The sequence below is a fragment of the Ambystoma mexicanum genome, chromosome 10 (genome assembly GCF_040938575.1).
Source record: "Ambystoma mexicanum isolate Mex_15411 chromosome 10, UKY_AmexF1_1, whole genome shotgun sequence".
NCBI classification, from domain to species: Eukaryota; Metazoa; Chordata; class Amphibia; order Caudata; family Ambystomatidae; genus Ambystoma; species Ambystoma mexicanum.
This window is the reverse complement of record NC_090932.1, coordinates 792,663,335-792,687,765: the sequence shown is the minus strand read 5'-3', so window position 1 is coordinate 792,687,765 and position 24,431 is coordinate 792,663,335. Positions and strand designations below refer to the sequence as shown.

Sequence of the window (24,431 nt, the reverse complement as noted above, 5' to 3'; positions counted from 1 at the left end):
GATGTATCGGTATCCCTAAGTATTATCCCCACCAAAAATATTGCCGTACATATGGTCGTTTGTCTCGCCATAGCCGATATTTTTTGGGGGGGGGGTAATTTGTGGGAGCGGGGGTTGCAGGGGTGTCCCCCGCACATTTAAAAATATTGCAGGAGTTGCGGGGGTGTCCCCCGCAGGGTCCGTGGCTCAATATCGCCGGAAAAATATGGCGATATTTTTGTATTGCGATATTTTTGCGGGGCAATGTTTGCTTGAGTGTTGGCTTCCCCAGGCAAGAAACAACAAACTTCCAGTTTATTGAACTTGATGAAGAAATGAGTGCCAAAGGAGGATATGAGTGTAGCTGTGGGTTACGGTGCACTTCAGGCCTTATAGTACATGAAATAAATAAATATTACATGTGTATGCGGGCTGCTGTGACAGCTCGCTGACCCTTGCTTCCAGAGGAACCCCCGTTGCATGAATGTTTGTCATACATCCTACAAGCAGCCGGCGCAAAGAAATGTATTTCTATGTTGTATAAGTTGATGCAGACCATGGATACGGAACATGGTCGGTCTACCCGCTCTAGGTGGTGCAACGACCTTCAAATCGACGTTATGGATGGGCAGTTGAAGGCTATCTGTGCTCTGTCAAAGGGGGTGTCCTGAAAAGTGCCGGCTTATACACTTCAAGATTGTGAATAGATTGTATTATCCCCGTCAAGGCGGACCCTATTTCAGGCTGAGAAGCAGCGTGTATGTCTTAGATGTAAAGCTGAAAGTGCGACTTTGCTACATATGCTGTGGTCTTGTCCTGCTCTATATGACTTCTGTCATGCTGTTGATGTTGCACTCTCGGACATACTGGGTATACACTTGTCATTGACGGCCTGTGAGCATGTGCTGGACTTCACAGAAAAGTTTGTTTGGTTAAGCGCAAGCGCAGGTTTTTAAATTTGAGCTTGTTACTTGCTTAGAGAACTATTTTGATGAGATGGACTCATAAAATACTTCCTATATTTGAGATGTGGCTGAAGGATGTTACTTGGGCCAATGATGTGGAGGAACAGTATGTAACTCTGCCACACAGTGTCAGTCGTCCCAGGGACATTTGGTGTGATTTTCGGACATACCTAGCCAGAGAGAGTGCCCCAACATGATGGCTACAGGCTGCCCCTGTGTGACTGGTTACTCTGCGTACCAATTTGTGCTATTGTCATGCTCTGGAAACAGTTATGCTCTACTGATCATTACTTATTTATGATGATGCATCAATGCCAAGTGTCAATAAATAAAGGTTAAAAAAAAAATCTTCCTTTTTTACCACTTTGGCTCTCATAATCCTGTGTTTTAGTTATGACAGGGACGGATATCTGGCTTAACCCCACAACACTGTCACCACTGCCATTCTCCTCATTTACCCTCTACTGTCACCTGACCAAGAGAGGGGGAGGAGTTGGCCTGATGATGAACATTGCTAAATCCTCTGTCCCCTCACTCCATATGAGTTTTCTTCTCTCTCTTTTGAGTTCACTGCCACTCAGCTCCTATCCCCTTGCACCCTCACCATCCTCCTTATGTATCGGCCACTTCGCCCTCTGAAATCCTCCTTTATTGACCTTGACCATCTCCTTGACTCCCTTCCCACTGAAGCCACCATTACCTTCAAAGATGATTTTCACATTTCAAAAATCTCCGCTGCTAACCAACTTGGACTTGATGCTCTTATTTCCAGCCACACCTTGAACTACCTCTATAAGCTTCCCACTCACACCCAGGTCAACTCCCTTGATGTTGTGTTTCTTTCCACCTCCCTTGCCCTATCTAACCTCAGGATTGACCCCTCACCATCTGACCACTGCCTTATCTACTCAAATGCCTAGTCCCTCTGACAATATCGCTCCCTCCTACCAGCTAAATTGCCAATTCAAATTCAAACATGACTCCCGTGCCTCTCTCTCACTGAGTTCAGATCCTCCCACCTACACCCCTCTCCTCACCAGGCCTCAAGCATTGAGCAAAAATACAATGAATTAAACCGGTTCTCTGTGATCTGGTTGAATTCTTTTGGTCGAAAATGATTTCACTGAATGTATTTTTGTTTAACTTTGCCGCAAATATATGCAGGGGGAGATTCTCTGCAGCCCACCAGATAAACTCTCCACATTAGTTATTCACCTGACCCCACCGCCACATATATTTGCGGCAAAAATCATTAAACAAAATTCAATGAAATCGGATTCGACCAATTATTCTGCAGCCAGACTTTCTGTTACTAATTAAACCTAGCTTTGAGATCTCCATTTGAGCACTATTACCCTTCCATACCTTGCACCAACCTCAGACAATCCCTTAGCTACGTCACCCCAAAACCATCATGTGGCTCCACCTTCACTTTTGGTGTAAACTACATACCCCGACTCTCCTTACAGCAGAGAAAACGGCCCTCCTTGAGCTATTTCCATACTGCATGTCATCTCTGGTCCCACACTTGCAAACTCTCTCTACACTCTGGGCTATGCTGCCTCCTCACACTCAAAACTATATTATCCTACCTTCCAGCTAATGACTTTGCTCTCTATTTCTCCTACAACATATGTAAAAACTGAGAAGTATCTAACCCCCTCCTGCTCCCTTGCTCGAACTCTTTCTTCACCCCCCTCGCTCCTGAAAACCTTCTCCTGCATTCACCCTTCCTCCCAACCTCACCTTCACTATCAACTCATCCTCAGAACTGCCAACCCCATATGTGCTTCAGTGGATCAGCTTTCCCCCAAAACCATCAAAAGGTTTGAAACAATGACCTGCTCACCACTTTAAGCTCTCCTCCACCCTTAGTTCCCTGGACCTATCCAATGCCTCGATATAGTGTACTAACCCTTTCCCTTGCTACCCCTCTCTAATCCCAGAAATCAAGGTTCCGCTTTCATCTGCATGGACACTTTCTACTCCCTTTCTATTTCTTGTAGCATGGGCATCGCTGATCCCACTCCTCTCCCTGCAGGAGTCCCACAAGACTCATTCCTAATCCCTTCACCCTCTACACACCCTTCCATGGCAAACTTACTTCCTTGTTGGGTTCCCCATGACTGTGTTGCCAATGATACCAACATTTTCTTCTCCTTGGCCCCTAACCTCTCCCTAAGAATTACCAACTGCCTCTCTGCCATTCATCGCAGGATGGTTCTCTGCTGTCTTGTGCTCAACTCTTTTAAAAGTGGACTCATCTATCTTCCAGCTTCTAAGGCTCCTTCTCTCCTCCTCTCCCCCACTTCCTTCCAACCTCCTCTCATGCTCCGCCAAGCATTGCAAACTCTCAACAGCAATTTCAAGCTCTGGGGGTAATAATCCCATAGCCACTGACTCTAGGATCACCCTTCTAAATATGAGAAAACTCCTCTCCAAAATCACCTATCCCTCTGCCAAAACCCTTACAGCCCCCTGGCCCTTAGCTACCTTGATAATTGTTCAGGTCTGTTGGGCGTCCCCACCTACTCCTGTTCTCTCCTTGACAAAGTCCTCAACTTTGCCCCATGAACTCTCTACATTCTACTATGGTCTGTCTACAAACTTCTCCTCAGCTTCAGCTCTGTCTATGGCCTTGTCCACTCACCCTCTCCCTAGCATCCACTATCTCCCGCTCCTCTCCTTCTCGAGTCCTGTGCTCTGGCACCCTCCTCAACTTGTCTGTCCCTATCCCATCCTGTTCACCCTCTCCAGTAGTGTACCATCATTTTACTACAAGGTGGGCTTGAGCCATAAACACATTGGCCCACGACTAGGCGCCCCATAAAGTAAGGGAGTTATATTTCATGTAAGTGATTTTTTTGCGCGCTCCTAATTCCAGGCCAAAGTATGAACTTTTATAAACTGCGTTTATTGCATGGCAAGTAACAGATCTTATTATTAGTCAACTATGTGGTAATCATTTTATCGACTTTGTAAGGAGGAAAGGCAGAAATTAACCTGCCAGAATTTCAACATATGCTTGCATGCTATACAAAGATTTCGGGTTGTCTACATATTTGTGAACCTGGAACAATTGGAAAAAGCTTATAAACTTGGCCTCCTTTCACAGTCTTTCCAAGTCTTTCACTGTGTATTTTCCCACATTTGTGTACAGTGGTCTGTTGCTTGCTAGCTTGGTTTGTGCTATATAAATCAATTGCATACATACACATGAAGGTCAATGGGCTTCATTACACGGTAGGCGGTAAGGGTTAAAGGGTTTACTGCCTTATTACGAGGTCCCTTTGCGGGTTGGTACTTTAACGCCTGCTTTTAGCAGGCGTTAAAAAACGAACCCGCAAAGGGACCTTGGTGCTAATTACGGTACCGCATTTTGCAGTACCGTAATTAGCGCCTTCCCCATTCCCATTATGCCCTATGGGGGCAAAAATGGGAATGGGGAAGGGCCTTGGTGAATGGGGAATTACCGCCCCCGCTCACCTTGGAGTAGGGCGGTAATTCCGCCATCCACCAAGGCGGACACGGTAAAATACCGGCGGCAACCATAGCGCTAATAGCGCCATGGTCACCGCCTACCGTGTAATGAGGCCCAATGTTTTCTCATTTACTGCACAACATTAATCTGTATGCATAGTAAGTGCTAAGTGTGACAATTCCAAAAGTAGTTAAGTAGATAGACAGCTCCTTTCTTTTCTAACACAATTATCTCACCCACGCACTTATGTCATAAACATATGCTGACACATATCTCTCAAACCCTGCTCTGAAAGTCCTGACATTTTTAACGCATCGTTTTGCATTCTTGCCCAATGTGTTTTACTATTTTCTAGAGTTATGCACACTCAAGAACAGCCTGTGTGATAAAGGCACATGCTTGTAGACAGGTTGGCATAAACATGCAGCCTGTTGTGATGTATATCATTTTCAGTTCCACAACAAAAATATAATACGTTTTTTGTGCATCAATTGAGCAAGTATTCTCCACTAGCTGTCCGGAGCACATCTCAGTATACTAAACACGAAGGGGTGCCCCCTGTACACGGTGGTGATGGGGGTCAAAAGTAATCACATAAATATATATATAAATTCCCTGCTGTTGTAGAAGGATTCTGGTGCACTTAGAAACTGATTTGGAGAGGCACGTATCTGGAAGATATCACGCTTGGTTTAACCTAGTCAAATAGACATTCACTTATTATTTTATAGTATGAAAAGCTTCATGAATGAAGTTAATATATTCAGGAATCCAAGTAAAAAGTGAAAGAATCTTTGGTGTTAACATAATACATGGAAACATGAAATAGAAAAACAAATATGATATTCAAACTCGTGCAAGAAAGACAGTTAATTCAGTTAGTTAAAAACGGGAGAAAGAAGAAAAGGTGAGTACAAGCAATTAGTTCAAACATCTGATTTACATATCTAATTAGGAAAGAAATACTTGGTTGTTAATGAAAAGATTCAACAATTACTTCCTCATAGCTCATAAGTGGTTGTATAGCATTAAGAATGTGAAAAATATGTATTTTGTGTTGGTAGCACAACACTAATGTGGAATTCTTTTTAACCAAAACTCCTGAGGCAACTTGTCACTCTTATGGGCACAATATTTTGTGGTTGGGATTCAGTTCACGTTTTGGCATGGAGCCATCAAGTTGACATAATACAGCCTTCCTCAGGGCAGGTGGGTGCACCCTACAGGGAAGCAGACAAGATAGAGATAAGTGTATGTGAATGCTACTGCCAGGGGTACCTAGAGGTTATGACAACTGCCTGAAATTAAGCTAATCCCCGGGTATACATTTACCCATAATATGTGGAAAATGGGGACTTCCAAAAGTCAACTCTTTAATTCATGGACGCTACATCATCCGAGTGCAGCCCTCCTATGTTGTTAACGAATCCTGTGTGAATGGTAAAATTAGAGGCAGTAAAGATATCTTTGTACTTAGAGAGCTGCGCAATAGTCTCAAGCTAGAAACTTAAAGAGCCGCTAGTCTGCATTTGGAGCAACCCTAACATGGTAGGGAAGATGAAGTGGAATACCTGATCGGGTAGGTCAATATCTAAATTGTTATACATTTTCTGTCCTGCGGATGTCCTGCTGCTGGGGAGTCCAGGATACAACATCTTGTCCAGGTTTAATACTGAAAGGAAACCAGAGTATGTTTAAAAAATGACCTTTGTTCCATGTAAGGGCAGATTGACTGTCATAAGAAAAAGAAATATATAAAAATATATAAATACAGCCTACCTTGAAGGCTACGCAATCATCTCAGCGTGCCAGTGTAATAGACTTCTATTTAATTGAGCTGCTTGTGTCGGATCACGGGCACGAGAACCATGGAATCTTCAACATGCTCTGAGAAGAGAACGGAAGAGAGGAGGTTGATCAGTTTGACCGCCTTTTGTGGGGCATACTTGTTCCCATGTATCTCATCTAACATGACAGAGCATACCTTGGTGTGGTTCTGTGTTGTACCCAGCGTCTGAGCAGATCTGAGGACAGCTGAGCTGTGGCCGGCATAGCATGTTGGGCCATGGGGAAATGAGGGTGGTGCTTGGCCTTCATGCCACATCCTTTCTGCAGCATTAACTCTGTCGCTTCCTCTCATTCTCTCACGAAGACCCACTTTACTGGAACTCCCTTGCCCCTGACATTAAAAACAATATCCACTGCTTCAAATCAGAACTTGAGCTCCACCTGTTCACCTTGAAGGTGCACCTACAACATTAGTTCCCAGCCTGAATCCTGCCTACCTTCTCTGCTGCAACTTGGACCTCTCCTTCCCCTACCAATGCCTTTCGTCTCCCCGCCACAATTGAGTAGATGGTCTGCTCAGAATGTGTTCCTTGTGCTTGTAACACGCTAGGCCTTTCATAAGACACCCAACTCCAGCACTGCACAGACTCTCTTTGTTCTTTGTAAGTATGCCTCTTGCAGACACTTGTCCTCGTCCTTGAACGCATAAGTACAACAAATAAGAGAAATTCATATTTCTGGAATTTGCGCTTTTTCTGCTGTTGGAGAGGATGGTACTCATTTTAACAAACGTACTTAATTTTAGAATTATATTTTTCCTAGGCTAAAAGATATTCTTTTTATATAAAACCTCAAAAATCCTGATATGCAACTATTTATTAATGTTATTTATTGATTGATTTATTTATATGCAGGAGGAGCAATGCTCTTTTGATCAGAAATGAATATACAATAGATAAGAAACCAGATTTGATGGGAAGCAGTGAGCTTCTTGCAATGGGGTGAGTTTGAGGGACATTCTGACACCACGTTGTGAAGGGGAGTAAATGGAGCAGTCAGCGGGGACAATACATAAGTAGACATATATAGACATACATAGATTAAGGACAATGAACATTGACATTATTTAAGTGCCAGTAGGCGGTATGACCAGCTGTGCTCGGGATGTGACCATGATGGGTGAAGTGCTAGAGTGGAGGCAGAGGAAGTGAGGGACAGAGGCAGGTTAAAGGTGAGGGACAAATGGCAGCTAGAAGACAGATGAGAGGGAGGCTGGAAATAGCCCGGAAAACATAAGGATGATTATGTTAAAGCAGCTGACAGGTTGGACTTTTTTTTGTTTTCAATTATTTCTTTTCAAAATTAGGACTATGTTAAGTGACCTACAGATAAGTAAAGTTTGGGAGAAATGTACTTGTGACCACTTCCGGAAATTCAAGATTTTGTCTAGTGTGTAAGGAGGTTGAACTTGATGGGTCACTTTTCTGTGTACGTGAACATTCCACAAACCAAAGGCAGGCATGTCAAAAGTGACAAAAGTGTAATCAACCAGTTCCTGTGACCAAAGCAATGGTGCTACTTGGTAGATGATTTTGTACCCAACTGTCTTTGAAAATCTCAGAAAATGCCTAGATTAGAAGGATGAACTTTTGTTTGTGTCATTTCTAGACATTTACATATGCTTAAATAGAATGTATTGAAAAACATAGACTTTGCGATAAAAGTACAATGCTTGAAATTCACCATCTAGTAGAAAGGGTAAGAAGGGTAAGGGCAAGACCACTAAAATGATCAGTTAAATAAATGGGAAAAGGATGCTGGTAAATGACTTCTTGATGAATGGCTGAAGAAGTGGCAAGATACTGAAACACTGGTATAAAAGTCAGAGCCCAAGAGAAATGAAACGCATCATTAGCCAGGTGCACAGGGCTGGGGGCAGGGGGGATAGCTCAGGGGCAACGCGTTGTCTTGGAAGCAAGACAACACATGCAACACAAGTTCGAATCCCGGGCTCATGCTTAGAAACTGGTCCCCATCATGAGCTGTAGTTCGTATGTGATAGAGAAGGGAGCAAACAGCGCATCAGGCCAGGCATGTCTCACTAGTCACACACATTCCTTGCTGTGCCTGAGTACTGCCATGCCTGCAACCAAGCCCAAGACGAGGTCAAAACCATGACGCGAGACAACCATGATACGACTTCCGCACGTCTAGGAAAGCGGCGAAAGAAGGTCTAAGAGGGGTTGGCATTACACAAACCAAAGAGCAGGGGAGTCGGAAGAATCCAAAACGGATTTTGGGAACAAAACAGCGAGAATAACATGTCTGCTGAGTATTTCGAGACAAATAATTGTTGAAGGCACGGGCATGCCTGCATGCTGTTAGTTTATGCTGGACCTGTATGATGAAACAGTTGTAAGAGCAGAATAATTACTTGCACCTCCAGTCACTGAGCTGTCCAACGTTTTCATCCAAAACCCTTCTATAAAGACTTGTCGTAGGCCTAAGCGACCACGCTTATTGTTTCTTTTTTTAAAATATATTTTCTTTTCCATAGTATGAAATGTGAAGGAATGCACAGGGTGTGTTTGCATTTCACATAGAGTTGCATCAGTAGTGACTGGTCAGAGCATTGCTGGATGGGCCTCGTGTGCTCTGACTTGTCTCTTTGGCGTGAGCGATAGTTTTCCACTTAAACGGCAGAATAGAGTGGTGGGTCAACATATAAACCGCATATTCAGACTCTCATTAGAGCATGCGCACTGCAGATCTCTGTGGCCAGATGATTACGAAAGGGAGTTTCAACGGGCACGTGTTTCCTCATGGTGCAATTACAGCAGTGAACTCAGCCCACATTGGTGGCTGACAGAATTGCAAGCGCTATCCCAAAATTGCATGTAAACAATGTAATAGGGGAGACATTTTCACAATTACTCTTTGTCCTTAAGACCTTGCTCTCTTTTATAATTTATTTTGTCAAAACTCCTTAGTGTAGAGGAGACTAATTAGCTCGTTTTATGTTGAGTGATCGCTGTGTTGCTAAAAATGTTGCTAAAAATAAGTATTCAACTTCGCATACCATTTTTAAAGTGAGTATGGGCCTCATTACGACCCAGGCGGAAAACCATGGTGCTAATAGCACCATAGTCCATGCCGGTAACTTACCGACTCCGCCATGGAGAATTACCACCCCATTACAAGGTTGGCAGGGCGGTAATTCCCCCTTCCTCCATGCCCCTTCCCCATTCCCATTTTTGGCCCATAGGGCTCAATGGGAATGGGGAAGGCGCTAAGTATGGTACCGCAAATTGCCCACAGCAGTGGCATCCGGCTTACCCGCCTCAACAAACCCCAAAAACCCATTGGAATCTCCCATTATCATCACTTCATGTGGGGTGGAAGTAAAATCCAAAGCTCCCCCAGACCGGAGAAGAGGATGCGGGGAGAGGGGAGCAATTGGCTAAATGTTGCTAGGTTTGAGTAGGCAGCAGCATTAGCATCGCTGCCAGCCACGTGAATTGCCTCTGGCAACCTCTGCACTGAGTGGCGTCCTCTTCTCTGTTTAGCGGTGGTAGGAAGGAGGGGAATGGCAGCCAGAGTGAGAACAGGGGAGGGCAGCACTGTCTACCAGCCCCATATTACCCAACCTTCCCACTCACCATAACAACAGAAGCCATGACGCCATCTTTCAGAGATGTAAAGTGGCAGGTGCTGTGGATAGAAACAGAAAGTGACCAGACTACGTTACTAGGTGATCCGAGCTTTATGTTAAAACAGGATCACCTTCATATAGAAAAACTACGCATAAGAAATGGCGAACCGTGAGGAAAAGGCAGCAGCTCACAGGGATAAAATGCGTCACAGAAAAGGTACTTTTGCATCGACAGTTATTCTAAATGCACATGGTTGCATTTGTTGTGGCAAGAATCGCTTTGTAACAATGCGAAGGGGCCAGAACAGCTATCATTCCTATGACCCTTCTGACTGGGTCACATGACAGTGGGAGAAAGCAAAGAGCGAACACATTTTGATGAAGCCGATAATTCTGGGTTTGTAAATGTAGAGGATATGATGTTTTTTGTTGTATGGGGAAAGGGAGACTTTACAAAAATAATCATACCCTCTACATTTACGCAGCCAGACCTTTTGGCTTTGCCAATGCGTGTTATTTAAACTTGCCTATGGGATCTTTGTAGGAATACTATTTTTTTCTATTTTTAACAGAAGCCAGACAGGGCCTTAAAAATAAAACACATCACTGCAGCTCTGCCTTGGCCTGCCCTCGCCAGAGCCTACTACTGCAAATATTATTTTTAACAGTTAATAACAGATTCAGGCGGGCCCAAAGAAACCGAAGACAAATTATTTCTCTGTGTCCAGTCAAATTCTTGAAAATATGTTTTGCTTACACTTTTTAAATACTATTGGCCGATTTCTGGGGTGGAAAACACCATGTTAGAAATAGAAACAATCTATTTCTAACAGGGCGCTGGGTGTCTTTAAAACAATGGCCATAGCCCTGCTTGAGCCTGCCCAGTGAATTAGGACTTTGAATATCTTTAGAACCCTGTGCGGTGCCGTAAGACAATGAAAATGCTCGGAATGCGGGCTGTATTCACTAAAGAAAGCCCAAGCTGCGAGTATTTTCATCAGTGTAGGGAGCGCCCCTTTCCGCTCCTCCTTCCCACTCACCTTACCACCCATGTACTTTCCTACACGCGTGCTAGTGGTGCCTTTTTTCCCCCAAACAAAAAAGAAACGTACCTTTCTAGTGTGGTGCCGGGTTGCGCAGTGTTGCTGTCCCCCAGTCATTCATCCACATGGAAAATGGACTGCAGCTTTCAGTAGCACTGTGCGGCCCGGTCGGGCCACACAAAAAAGATAAGTTTCTTATTGTTAAGATTTTTTATTTTTTTTAAAAAACCATTAGCACCCATGTAGCAAACTACACTGATGCTAATGGCGATATGCCCCTCAGCAGCGGGCCGACCCTTTCGGTAACGGCACCGCCACCCTTGTTAAGGGACCCTCGCTGCACTCAGGCCCTTCATTTGGGTGGTGGGCAGTTACCTACAGGGTCGGCCCACCACCGAGGGGCATATTGCCTCATTTTAACCCTTTTACTAATCATTAGCTTTCGGAATGCTGCCCAACCTATAGAAATAGGGCGAGCAGAGTCAACAGCTACCTCAATTCAGCTACGCATTTGGCAGTAGGGATGATGAGCAGTAGGCTAGTTTAATACAAATGCGTAGCTGAACTGGGGAAGCTGTTGATTTGCTCGTCTCATTATATGATATTTGTCCTCTTGAGTCAAGCCCCCCTTAAACAAAAAAGAGGCACTTTTGCTTTTCGCCATATCTTTTTCCTGCTATAAAAATAGGGTCTATGGGCCCAGCAGAATTCATACAAAAAAGTTTCCATAGACTTTTAAAATACCATTTTGTGTCATGCAGGGGGACGCAGGTCACACGGCTTTGAGGGCAATTTTGTTTTTTGATTGGCTGGAGGAGTAGGCAATATGAGAATAACAAAGATGGGATCCAATGGGTCAATGAAAGGCACTCTCTGCATCCCAGAGCAGCTGGTTGGCACACTTGTCTCTAAAATATCCCTGCAAGAGCTATGGGGAGGCCTAAAAGATATGGAAAGCAATATGTTAAAATGACATAGAGAATATACACTTGGATAATATCAAAAAGTCAAGATGACCACGATAATAATTCAAAAAGCAACAAAGTCTTACTGGGCATGTTTTCTTACATTAGCAAATACTGTGGATCGTGAGAAAATATTCCTTTATTTTCTGGATGCTTTCTGGGTAATTGAAAAATCATGGGTTTATAGTGGTAAGTCTAAGCAACAAAATGAGTTATACTTTATGTCATCAAATGGTGGACAATGACTAATAATTTTTTTAACAACTTTATTTAAACAATTTCAAATAAAATACATAATTTCAAAACAACATATTTGGAAATAGTAAAACTGCAAGTGAAACAGAATAACAATAAATAAGTTAATAAAAAAATAGAACAGAGTCAATAAGCAAAGTGATCTAAATATTCCCACTAAAATATAACAATCACAATTTGAAATGATAGAGTCACAAATAAGAGAAAAAAAAGAAGAAAAAAACACAAAACACACTACCACACAAACACAAGACAAACACAAAAAATATCTCAACAAATTATCCACCCTAAAGTTGATTAAAAGACCAATTGGAGTCTGTTAGCGCTCATTTCAAGCGTAAAGCTCATTAAAAGCATTCCACTGCTCCTTATAAAAATCTTCTCTATTTAAAGCATAATATTTAATCTTTTCAAACCTTGATAGCAACTGCACCTGCACTAACCATTCATCAATACATGTTTCTTCCTCGTTTTCCAGAGATACAACATTTTTTGTGTCGCCACTAGAAACACCTTACTAACCCAACACAGAGTCGCATAACTCAAATGACGCGTGGCAATTGGTGATTTCAAAAGTGCCATTAACAGTGTCCTAGGAAAAGATATGTTCCAAACCAAATCAACTCTATCTAAAACATCCCTCCGAATTGAATCTTTGTACTCTCTTGGTAAATTACCTAAATCGGTCAGTAATTTGCAGATGGTGCTTGCTACCAAAGACGCAGTCACATCAATGATTATAGGTGGGGGGCAGGGGCTTTATTTCTATGGGGAAGCCCCCATTTGGCAGAATCCGGGGTTGCAGATCAATAATAAGCTGTTATGTTGGACAAGTTGGATGAATAAAGGTATATTACTTATAAGAGATGTCTGGGGTGAGGAAGATGTGTTATCATTTGAGTCTCTGAAGGTGAAGTTTGCACTGCATAATAGGAAAATGAGGAGATACAACTTGTTGAAGGATTTGATTTCTGAGAGATTATTAATGCTTGATGAACCTTGGTTACAAAGACCGTAGAAGTGTAGTTTTATTGCGGTTGCTCCTCGTGAAGTGTCTAGTTATTTGAAATTGTTCCCGGAAGAGGAAAAGTTCAGATCTTCATTGAATGCTTTACGTCTTGCATTGTGTGATGAATTGGGTGGGGACATTTCTATGAAGGATTTGGAAGGTCTATGGAAAATTCCTGTTAAAATGAAGATTGATCTGAATCTGCGGTTTATTCAGCAGAGGATCCTGGGATGCCTTTTTGGACTCCAGTTAGAATGCATAGATTTGGTCTAAGAGAAGATAATACATGCTGGAGTTGTTCTAATGATGAAGGCACTATACTCCACATGTTATGGGATTGTTCAAGGGTTAAGGATTTTTGGACAATGAATAATTCTAACACTAAAACTCTTCAAGTGTAGTCCTCTCCCTCATGTCGCCATTTTATGTCATCTTTAGAGATATATGTATGTGAGGAGAGGGAAAGTGTTTTTTTTGCTCAGACACTTAAGTTGAAACCCTGAAACTCAGACATACGCCATTATTGGATGAGGGCCAGTATATCAGTAGGTCTGCATACAGTATGACATTGACTGAATAGATCCGCTGTGTTATGATTATTTTTCAGGAAAAAGTTGGAGCGTGCTTCGCCACCGTGTTCTTCCAGTACAAGAAACCGCACCCAGCTGTCAATGTAAAGTGTACGAACAACATAAACCCAAAACAAGTCAAGGAAGATGACTACAACTTCTACAAAGAAATCAAACAGCAGAGCCAGCCAATCACTGCTAACGACATTCCAGGTACCATTCTACTGCTAAATTATGAGGGTCTCAGACTTGCATATGAACGTTTTAACGAAACCATGACTTCGCTGGTGCCAATTTTCCACAAAGGTTTGGGAGAATGAAATTGCACTCACCAAAATTAAAAAAATATTGTTCACACAACAGAAGCCAATTCCCAAAAGAGAAATGACAAGCAAGTGTGCTTCCACTGCCTGTGCACAGAATGGGCTGCGTGCAGGCAATCTGCGCGCAATCTTACTAACCCTTTTTCCCTTCCTGCTCCTCCTACGTAACTGACGCCACTAGACCATATCTTGGACTAGCCACACTCCACATAAACAAACAGAAATGCAACATGTAAAATGTAAAAAGATGTAAAATGTACCTTAACTGTTGTTTGTCTAAGCAAGTAACCTGTAACAGCGCCACAATGTCGAAGGGCAGTTGATCGCTTTATAAATTTAAATAAATAAAAATAAATAAATACACAGAGAGTGAACAACACTTATAGTCTAAAAACCATCTACAATGCAACTACACACCAAGAGGCCGGATTACTATATAGCTTTGACCACCTGTGACTTTGGATCGCTTATGGACAATATCTAACCAGTGCACACGACCAACCCATCATAACCACACAATACACTAACACTAACACAAAACATTAGCACACACCCGAGGCACAGAATATTACCCATACGGTTACAATGCAGGAGGCCACTCACAAAACTACCACATGCAAAACTACACTCACAGACACCAGTTCCTCCTGGTTCGGAATCTATCCTCTCACCCTTTTCCCCACTAACCTCCCACCCCTTCTCTTGCAGAGCCACGCGAGCGCCTGTAGACTGCCCCTGGGTGGTAGCAGTGCACGGTACAAATCAACATAACATAACGTGCGCAAATCCACTGAATAGGCATGAAGAGGGTAGGCCTCTGATTGCTTCCAATTTGCATATGCAAAGCGGGAATGGCTGAAGGAATGGCCATGGGCAGCCAATGCTAATGGAAGACAGACCAATAAGCCCACGTGGCACAGATTGAGTCACAAAAAAGGAGCAAACCATGTAAACCCTTTCTCACTGGTCGTAGGTTGCCTATCTCTAACCAGGCATAAGGGCTCCAGCTAACCTGCAGGAGCTACTCTATATTTTGTGTTAACATTTTCTCTGAAAGTGTTTCACTCACCCACAGTTTGAGACCACTTTCACCTTCATGTGTGCCATTTAACAATTTTCACTTTTCATTTTTTAGTTTGGGCTATTAGGTCTCGCTTGCGACACCTATAAGCCAAAACTATGGCATTGGAGTACAGATAGGGAGGAATGACATATGAGAAGGGACACAGAGGCTGTAGGTGTTGTTTAGTTATGTGCCCACCCATCGCCTGTCCATGGCCATGCTAATCCATATGAGCATTCCTGCCTCTGCCCACCCAAAACACCTCCTCATGGGAACTGTTCGAGCTCACTTTAATCAATCCTTACCATCAGACTTTGCATTCAAAGTGCCTGTCATCAGTCTTCTGAGACTGAGTTAATGACTTAATTTGAATTGTAAACACACTACTGGTGTAATAAAAATATCTTACCAGGCCTGCCTTCAGTCACTCGATTTAAAGTCTTGTTTAAAACAAGCGTTGGCAAAGCCAACATTTTTGGCTTGTGCATAGGATTTAAGCTTTTGCCAGGCACTGCTATTAGATGCCCAGGTACTCACACCATTTTGCACCTGCTACCAACAATGGGTAGTTACTACCACTAATGCTGTGCTTGGCAAGTACCTTTCCCATGCCTACACAAAAGCCCAAACTCTTGGCTATACCAGTGCGTGTTTCCTATGTAAGGGCTCCCTTCAGGGCATTTCCTCCTCTTTGGTACATAAGGGTGCTATTTCAGCTGGAGTTTCAATATTAACGGGCCCATTGTTAGCATCCTCCCCATTCCCATTGAGCCCTATGGGTGTTCAAATGGGAATGGGGATGTACCGGGTCCCGGTACCGAGAATGGGAATTACCGGGCTCGCCAAAGTCAGCATGACCCGGCATGGGCGTAATTTTAGGGGGGATGGGGGTGTTTGTCCCCAGCAAATTTCATGGCACACAATTGTCTCCCAATTCATTAGGCTGGGGCCCCTTTTCATCAGATGTCATGTCCCCCCCAAACTCTTCAGCAAAGTTATGCCTCTGTGGCCCGGTGATTCCCTATTTTCTGGACCCGGTACCCGGTTTGGGGGTAGCCATGCCACTAAAGCGGCATGGCTACCTCCAAACTCATAATGAGGCCCAATGTATTTTTTATAACTATTTCTGAGGTTTTAGAAGGCACCACCCTTTTCATTCTAACCATCAATTTCAAGGTTGCCTGTTGGGTTTAGTGCCCAAAAAAAGAGGAAGGAGATTATTTCCAGGTTCATAAATCACATGTGTTTTTCAGAGGGTAACTCTGGGAATGATTACACAAGTTAATGTGGGTGTTAATGCTGTACTATTTATTCTCCAGGCTTAGCAGATAGAGCCATCAGAAAAGCAGCCTTACTGGTGAAAGCATACATCATATGACCAGGGGTCGGCCACCTGCAGCCCTTCAGATGTTTTGGATTATGACCCACAAGCTTCCTGACTGTTGACTATGATGGCCAGGGGTGATGGGAGTTGTTGTCCAAAAAGGCTGACAAGCCAATAGTTGCAGACCTCTGAATAGGAAATATTTCAGTTGATCCAAACAAATGATCCATCCTGAATTCTGAATCAGATCTCGTTTATAGAAATATCTCGCTTTATAGGTTCTCTTATTATTAATGTGCAATATTCACCGACTAACAGTATGTATAGAAACAACTAAAATGAAATTGGTTGAAAAATAATATAATGATATATTCAATTATTTAACAGAACCTGTTATGCACGATTCTGTCCTCCCTCCCAGTTGAAAGCTCCAATTGTATTTGATACCACACTTTTTTTATCAACATTGCTTCCAAGCTGGAAGAGCATGTAACCTGCAGCTTTCCAGATGGTTTGGACTACAGCTCCCATGATTCTTCACCATTGACTTTGCTGGCTAGAGCTGATCGGAGCAATGGTTCCAAACATAAGGCGAGCCAAAGTTTGCAGACCTCTGATTATTTTTACTGGCTGCTAATTATTGTATGCCATTCCTGAATTATAAAGGAGTTACACGCATTATATAATTTAAATACATTTTGCAAACGCATATTCTAATATCCACAAGCAGGATACGATACGAATCATTAAAACATCACTTTAGTGAATAATGCTTCTTTTCCTTGCCCTGCAGATAGCCATGGGAATGTTGATCCCTCCAATGAGCCCCTGAGAGACTTGGCTTTCATTGGCAGCAGTTTCATGCTGTGGGAAATGTCATCTGAGAGCCTCTATTACTTTATGGCCCAAGTGAAGAGTGTCAAGCAAAGGGTAAGGAAAACAAACGAAGGACAATCCGGGTATTTGTATTTAATTTTTTTTTTTTTTTTTTTTTTTATTACTTGTGTATAATCAAAGAAAAACATGATTTTTACAAGAGGTATCAGTTCTTAGTTCCATAAATTTCGAGAATCTACACAGGTGCAAAAGCCGGGAGTCAGGCAAGGTTTTGGGGAGTTGATGTGAAAACAAATCAAGTCAGGGCGGAATTTTTACTGATTAAAAGGAGAGAGATTCCGCCGGAGCCTGGTTCGCCTGTTGGAACCTCGTGTCGTGCACCTATGTTATCAAGTTGATGTCCAGCAACGAGCGCTTCCGGTAAAGAGGTCTTGCTTTGGTTCGCAATTTTGAGGAAAGCCGCCTGCATTATTTTTGCCGTGGCCGTTGCCCAGCGGGGTTTTTCACCAGAAATCAAACGGCACCACCATGTGTTTTCTTCAATCAAGATTGAGTCGTGCCATAATGGAAGAAGGTAGGCCATCCGTTCTCGGTTCAGCGAGGGGCAGTTTAGCAAAAGATGGCGTATTGACTCCGTGGAGTCAGAATCGTTACATAGTCTGCAGGTGGTTGTAGCAGTTAAAGATCTTATCCCCAAGATTTCTCTTGTATGAAGCAGGTTGAGACGTGCTCGCAGAAATATTCCTCTCAGATTTTTATCTGGGAATTTTGTACAGTATCCTAGGGGCGACTTCAACTTATTGAATGTTGGCGGGAGATGTCTCAAGCATTTCACAGCTACTGCTTTATCAATGGTGGAGATCCAGTCTTGGTTCTTTACTTTTTCGTTTACCCTTTGGGGGTTCGAAATTAGGTCAAGTTTGGAACATGACACTTCTTCCAGTATGTGTTCTTGTTTGCGGACCCAAAGCAGGGCGGCTTTCGAGGACGTGGAGGACAGCTCTTGGCCAATAAAGTTACAGATTGGAAGGCCATCTTTCATTAAGGTCTTTCTAAACAGGGCAAGCGAAGCCACCCTGACAGCCGCACTTAATGAGAGCAGGCCCAGCTCTCTTCTAACTGCTTCGATGGGAATTGCATTTGGTAGGCCCAAAAGTGATTTCCATATGTGTCCCTCTAGCCTACGCCATAGTTGGTGTGGGATTGTGAACATTGCGTCCATGCCATACGTTAACGCTGGCACTATTTTCCCTTTGTAGAAGGTAATGGCCGGCAATAGTGAATATTTGCCAAATTTTCTGTCGATCGCTTTGAGTTGAGAGGTCAGAAGCTTAGTTTTTGTCCAGAGGTGAGCTTGCATTTTCTGTTCCTTGCTTGAACCGTCGATGATCACCCCCAGATATTTGAAGTGGGAAACCACCTCAATTCTGATGTTATTTACAGACCACGATGTAAGATTTTTGTGAGGACGAGTGGCTTTTGAAAGGATCATGATTTTGGTTTTGGCCTGGTTTATTAGTAGGTTGTTAGCTGACATATAGGCTGCAAGGTTATCAAGCTGTCTTTGCAGGCCAATTGGCGTTTGGTCGAACAGAATCATATCATCTGCATAGAGGAGTCGAGACAGGACCGTGTTTCCAAGCTTTGGAGGAAAGGAACGAACGAGTCGTTCAGAGTCTTTATAGTCCCCAAGAAATGCAACAAAGAGGGCTGGGGCCAGTGGGCAGCCTTGCTTGACCCCTCTGTTTGCACTAATTTCCCTGGAGAGAGTGCCTTGTCTGTTCAGCCTGACCTTGAGAGTGGTATTGGTATGCAAGGCCATTAGTGGGTTTAGGACCGATTCTGGGCAGTTCCAATTTTTTAACTTGTCCCATAGTTTCCTTCTATCGACTTTGTCAAAAGCCTGTGAAAGGTCAATAAAAGCAGCATAAACAGGCTGCGAAGTTTCTTTCGTTTTCGCTTTCAACAGGGATAGTATAAATATGTTCAGTGTCGTGCTCCCGTTCTTTTTAAAACCCGTTTGAAGAGGGTCACTACAGGGGGCTGTTTTGACCCATTGTTGAAAGTGACCTAGAAGGAGAGAAGCAAAGATCTTGCCCATAATGTCCAGCAAAGCAATCGGGCGATAATTACCCGGGGCGTCTCTGGTTCCCTGTTTGTAGATGGGAATAATGATCGATGTACACCACGAGAGGGGGATCTTTCTCGTCAATCTGCAGTGGTTAAACAAGTTGGAAATGAAGATGGACCATTCCTGATGATGTTTTTTTAGGTCTATGTTAGACAGCCCGTCCGGACCTGGCGCTCTGGACGGTTTTAGCCTTTTGATTGCGAGAGATATGTCTAGGACGGCTGAGAGATCCACCCATGGGGAGTCCGACACGGTGAAACACTGAGTTTTTGCTGTTGAAGGGCTCGCAAAAAGGTCAGTAAAGAAGGTAACCCACGCTTGCTCCGGAACAGCATTAATCATATTTGAAGAGGTTGTTGCTTGCGTGTGGTTTATTAGAGACCAAAAATCTGCTGTCTTTTTAGTTGTAAGGACTCGGAGCATAAGTTCAGCGTCCCGCTGGTAGATGTCTGCCCGTCTGGCTCTTAACCATGCTTTATATGTTCGGAATTCGTTGGCCCACTTGTTCCATGCTTCGACAGTTTTGACAGCTTTAACTTGTCTTTTTAGCTTTCTCAATGCCGTTTTTTTGAGTGCTATTTGTTTGTCGAAGTGGTGAGTATGGTTCTTTTGGGTTTTTGGACCCAACGCCGAGAGGTGTTTATAAGATAGAAGAAGTGGGAGGTAGTTTGGTCTACCAGGAAGCTCCCACGGTAACTCAGCGGCTTGGTTAGTCGCGTACTGAGAGGTGATTTCCCTTATATTTGTGGCAGACAGACGCAGACGCGTTTGTTGTGGGTTGAGCTCCACCTCGGGGAGATAGTTGCCGTTCGAGAGCGCTGTAGAGGCCCAAGAAAGGGACAAAAGGTTGTGGTCGCTTAACGTTGTTTCCACCACTTGAAAGTCTTGGACTTCTGTGCACAGGGCTGCAGAGGCAAAGATGTAGTCCAAAGTGGCCGCCCATTGGCCCCTTTTCCATGTTGGTGGGAGAGGCTGACCCTCTCTGATCTTGGCGACGTTGTATAAGTTCCTAGAGGACATGAGTGTCAGCCATAGTTCACCTCTTCTTTCGGCCTGCGTGGGATCCGTGTCCTTCGAAGAGATCTCCTTCGGCTGATCGCATTTTGCGTTGAGGTCACCACAAATGATGATCCATGGCGTCTCCCATTCAATACAGATGTCATCGATTGTTTCCTCCATAGTTTGACAAAAGAGAGATGAAGAAGTTCTCTGTGGGTTCCAGTAGGTGGTAATCAACGCAAGGGGGGGCGACAAAGTTGGTTTAGAGGATGGTTTGGAAGAGTCCAGCGGGCTGTTCCATGCCAACAAGACCGCCAGAACCCCGTAGGAGTTAGCAGTAGTTTTGAGAATTTTTAAGTTTTGGTCCGATCTCACCGCTATTAAGAGACCTCCTGAGGGACGGCCCAGAAGACCTTTTACCGCGGGTGATGTCACGATTTCGTAGCCATCCATCACGGGTTTGTCTAGCAGCCATGTTTCTTGGAGGCAAAGGATATCAAACTGTTGTAAGTCAATATTGCTTTGAGTCGATAAGTGAGCGTGTCCCCTTGTGTTCCAGGAGGCCAGCGTTAAAGGTTTTGAATGTAGGGGAGCGTCGGCTTCCTCTAGTGATTGCTATTTTGCCTTGTTTGGAGCTAGGACTTCTTTGATCCAATGCCATGGTCCTGTTGGCTTTACAATGGCTTTGTCTGGTGATAGGACAGAAGTTGAATGTCGGTGTTGAGACCTGTTGGCACGGCTGACACTTTGAGGTGAATGGTGTCTCCGGGCGTATGGTGATCTGCCCGTGCGCTGTCTGTCTTTCTGGTACTGAGACAAGGATCGGGTGGATGTGGCCTGCCTGTGTTCGTTATGGCCAAGGGACCTTTGGGGTGATGCATCTGCCCAGGCCACTTTCAATGAAGTTCTGTGTTGGGAGGAGTAATCCCTGGAAGGGTCTGCCCGATGTTCATGGACCTGGTCAGAAGTTGAGTTTTTTCTTGATGAAGCATTGAAATGAGACCTTAGCTTGTCTCTGCGCTCATGAAGGCGTCTAGATGGGCTCTGGTCATTGATAGTTTTCTTCTTTGAGTGTGTCCCATAAGGGGTTGGTTTGTCGACATAGGTTTTTATTTCTGAGAGGAGGAACCCCATTGCCTTTAAGTCTTCACCCGCTTGTTTACAAATGTCTTGTATTGCCGAGGTATAGATGTAAAGATACGCCTTGGCCTTATTGTCTCTGTGGTATGGTTCGACCCGCTGGAGGTGGTCCGAATTCAAGTGTTTTAAGGCGGATACTGACGATGATATTTTTAACACAGTTCTTCTATTGAGAATTATGTGTTTGTCTTTGCTTGAGATCTGCTCAATTTTGAATAGGGTTATGGTGCTGGTCGTCTTAGCCTTGGCCATGTTCGATTCCGTTGGTTTGAGGGAAATAGATAACTTTGACGGGCTTATTTTGTCTACCACGCTGTTTTGAACATGGTTAGTGTTCAATTTGGTCAGAGCGGTTGCAGCAGGTGTGGGCAGATGGCGAGACTCGAGGTTCCTCCCGGTCGGCTCTCCTGCTGCGGTGGATTGGACGACAGCGAGGACCTGTGCGGTGGGCGACCGGGGAGAGGTTTGTCCAGCGTCTTGAATGGATGAGAGCACCATAGGCAAATCGTCCACTTCTTGAACTGGGGTTGGAGATAGAAGGCTCAAATCAGAGGAGTCTTCAGGGATTTTCGGAGACTGAGCCAGGGCAGTTATAGTTTGAGACCGTGGCCTGGTCGAAGCCAAAGTATCCTTTGAGATAGAGTGGCTAGAGCTTGTTAAGCCGCCTTCTGACAGGTGGTTGCCGAGATGGGTCGGGGGAGAAGAGTGGCGATCGCTTGGCGCTAGTTTTAATGTCTTTTTCCCTGGGAGTCTCCGTTGGGTCCGATCCGGGTTTTGGGCAGGTGCGGGGTGAGAGCTGGAAGTGGATGTTGAGGCCACTGACGTGAACTTTGGTTTGCTCGAAAATATTGGAGCAAAGTCAATGCAGGGGTTAGTTAGGGGCGTCTGAGTAGAACTATCAGCCCACAGCTTTTGGGGAGAGATCATCACCCTTGTCGCTGGTGAATGTGGTTGCAACGGACCCAACGGTTTTGGATCTTTTGAAGAATGGAATATGTCGTGTTTCAAATCGATAGCAGTGATGTAGCCTTCGAGAAAGGTGAGTTTAGACTGAATAGAAGCTAAGATGGCCGTGTTGTCTCTCGATGCATCTCCTAATGATTCATACAGTTTGCAAAAAGGGGCCATTGCGATGGTTATTGCCGACATGATTGTCGTTAAATCTTTTCTATTGCCCGATGTGTCTTTTTGAGGTGTGGAGGCAGGGTCCAAGACTGGTCTTTTATTTCTTGGAAAGTCTCTGGGTCCTAAAGATGCCGGGTTCGCCAGGGAGTGCCTACGCCTTACTGATCTTCCTTCGAGTTCGACATCACTTGAGTATCTCTCTGTAACGGAGCTTTGATGTTGGTCGCTATCGTCTTGTATAATAATGCTGGGTGGGGGATCTGCCAGCAACGCCAGGGGAGGGAAAGTTAGTGGGTGTGGCTTAGTCTCCGATTGCGCAGACTTTGCTTTGCGAGAGGAGTCGGACTTGGGCTGTAGTAGATCTAGAATGCCCAAGAGACCCTGGTTTGCCGGACAGTCTTTAAGTGTTGGGTGAAGAAGTGAGCTGGGTTCCAAGTTTCTAGAGAGGAACTTCTCAGTTTGGGTGTCTGGAGCAGTGATAGGTGGAGCAGAGGGAATCCGCTCGGGGGTCAGCGAAACTGATGTCGGGAGATCTTGTAGGTTGTTTTTGGAAGTTAAGGTTTGGCTCAGGTCTGTGGGGCAAATAGGTGACTGGGGGCAATCAGTAGCCACAGTTTTTCTGGTTTTTAGGGCAGGTGCAGCTTCGTCAAAAGCTTCTAGAATTTCCGCGTCTGACAGCTCAGAGTCGGTGGATAGTTTTCTTTTCCCTTGGAGCTTGAAGAAATTTAACAAAGCAGATGACAAAAGAGGTGTAGGTAGAGAAAGTTTGGGTTCACCTCTCTTTTTCCGGGGCTGGGGTCGGGCCTCACTTGTTGGATGCCTGGTAGTTTTTGTTGATACAGACATCAGGGCTTGGTGTTTTTTTGTTTTTTTTGTTGGTGCCACCAGTTTATTGACCAATTGTGTCACTGGCGCAGGGTTCGTTCTTGTGTTGACTTGATTTTTATAGAGTGGTCTTTTTTTAGGTTGGGGGAGCAGTTTTTTATGTGAAGCAGCATTCGAGGAGATGGAGTCCTCGTCTGAGTCTGAATCAGTTATTGGATCTGAGAGAGAGTTCGATAATGAGTCTTTAGATTTCTTTTGAAGCTGGAGTTGTGGATCTGGAGAAGGGATGAGAAAAGGAAACTCAGCCGTGAGTATATTGTCTTGTAAGGAGCTGAGCTCGATATCGGCAGCTTGTGTGGGATTGGCTGAGATCAGGGCCGGCGCCTTTCGAAGCGCCATTGGGGCCTGAGCAGAGGCTGGGTGCTTTTTTTCAGCCTTGTCCGATGAGTTCCTGGGATCGTCCGTGATTGTATGGATCATCGCCTCGATGGTTGTATTGGATGTGCATGGTTGAGGCTCGGAGCGAAGGTCGGGCACAGGTGGCGGCTTATGAGCCAGGGTCAGATTGATTGAGGTGTCTAATGGTGCCGCCATGTTGTTCAGCTCCGCCATGCCATCTGATACAGCGAGGTCCGGCCAGACTGCATCGAGTGAGCTAGCTAGCGCGGGCGCCCTCAGACCTACTGACAGGGGCCCTCCGGTCCCTGCACAGAACGAGTCACTCGCCGAGGCGGTACGAGGGCGGGTCGCGTCAGGAGCTAGAGTCGTGCAGCTGGCTGTTGCTGTAGCGTTAGTTGGTCCGCCTTTATGCACTGTAGGGTGCGTATGGATGATCCGGGCCTCGGGCCCAGGGGAGGCCGGTGGCTGTAACCCAGAAATTGTGGCAGCTCCATTAAATTGGTTCAACAGGGGGAAAGGGGAGCCTTCACGAGGAGTCAAGGCGGGAGACAGCAGCTCG

General features: G+C 44.5%; 1 protein-coding gene across 1 annotated transcript in view; it reads left to right on the top strand.

Annotated features, from left to right (window-relative positions):
* The window catches only part of RARRES1 (retinoic acid receptor responder 1), a 172,179-nt gene that overhangs the window by 127,105 nt on the left and 20,643 nt on the right, over positions 1-24,431 (top strand). Inside the window, exons 3-4 of the mRNA XM_069618452.1 lie at positions 13,745-13,919; positions 17,210-17,346. Coding sequence (XP_069474553.1) covers positions 13,745-13,919; positions 17,210-17,346 — 312 coding nt within the window. The remainder of the gene's footprint in view (positions 1-13,744; positions 13,920-17,209; positions 17,347-24,431) is intronic.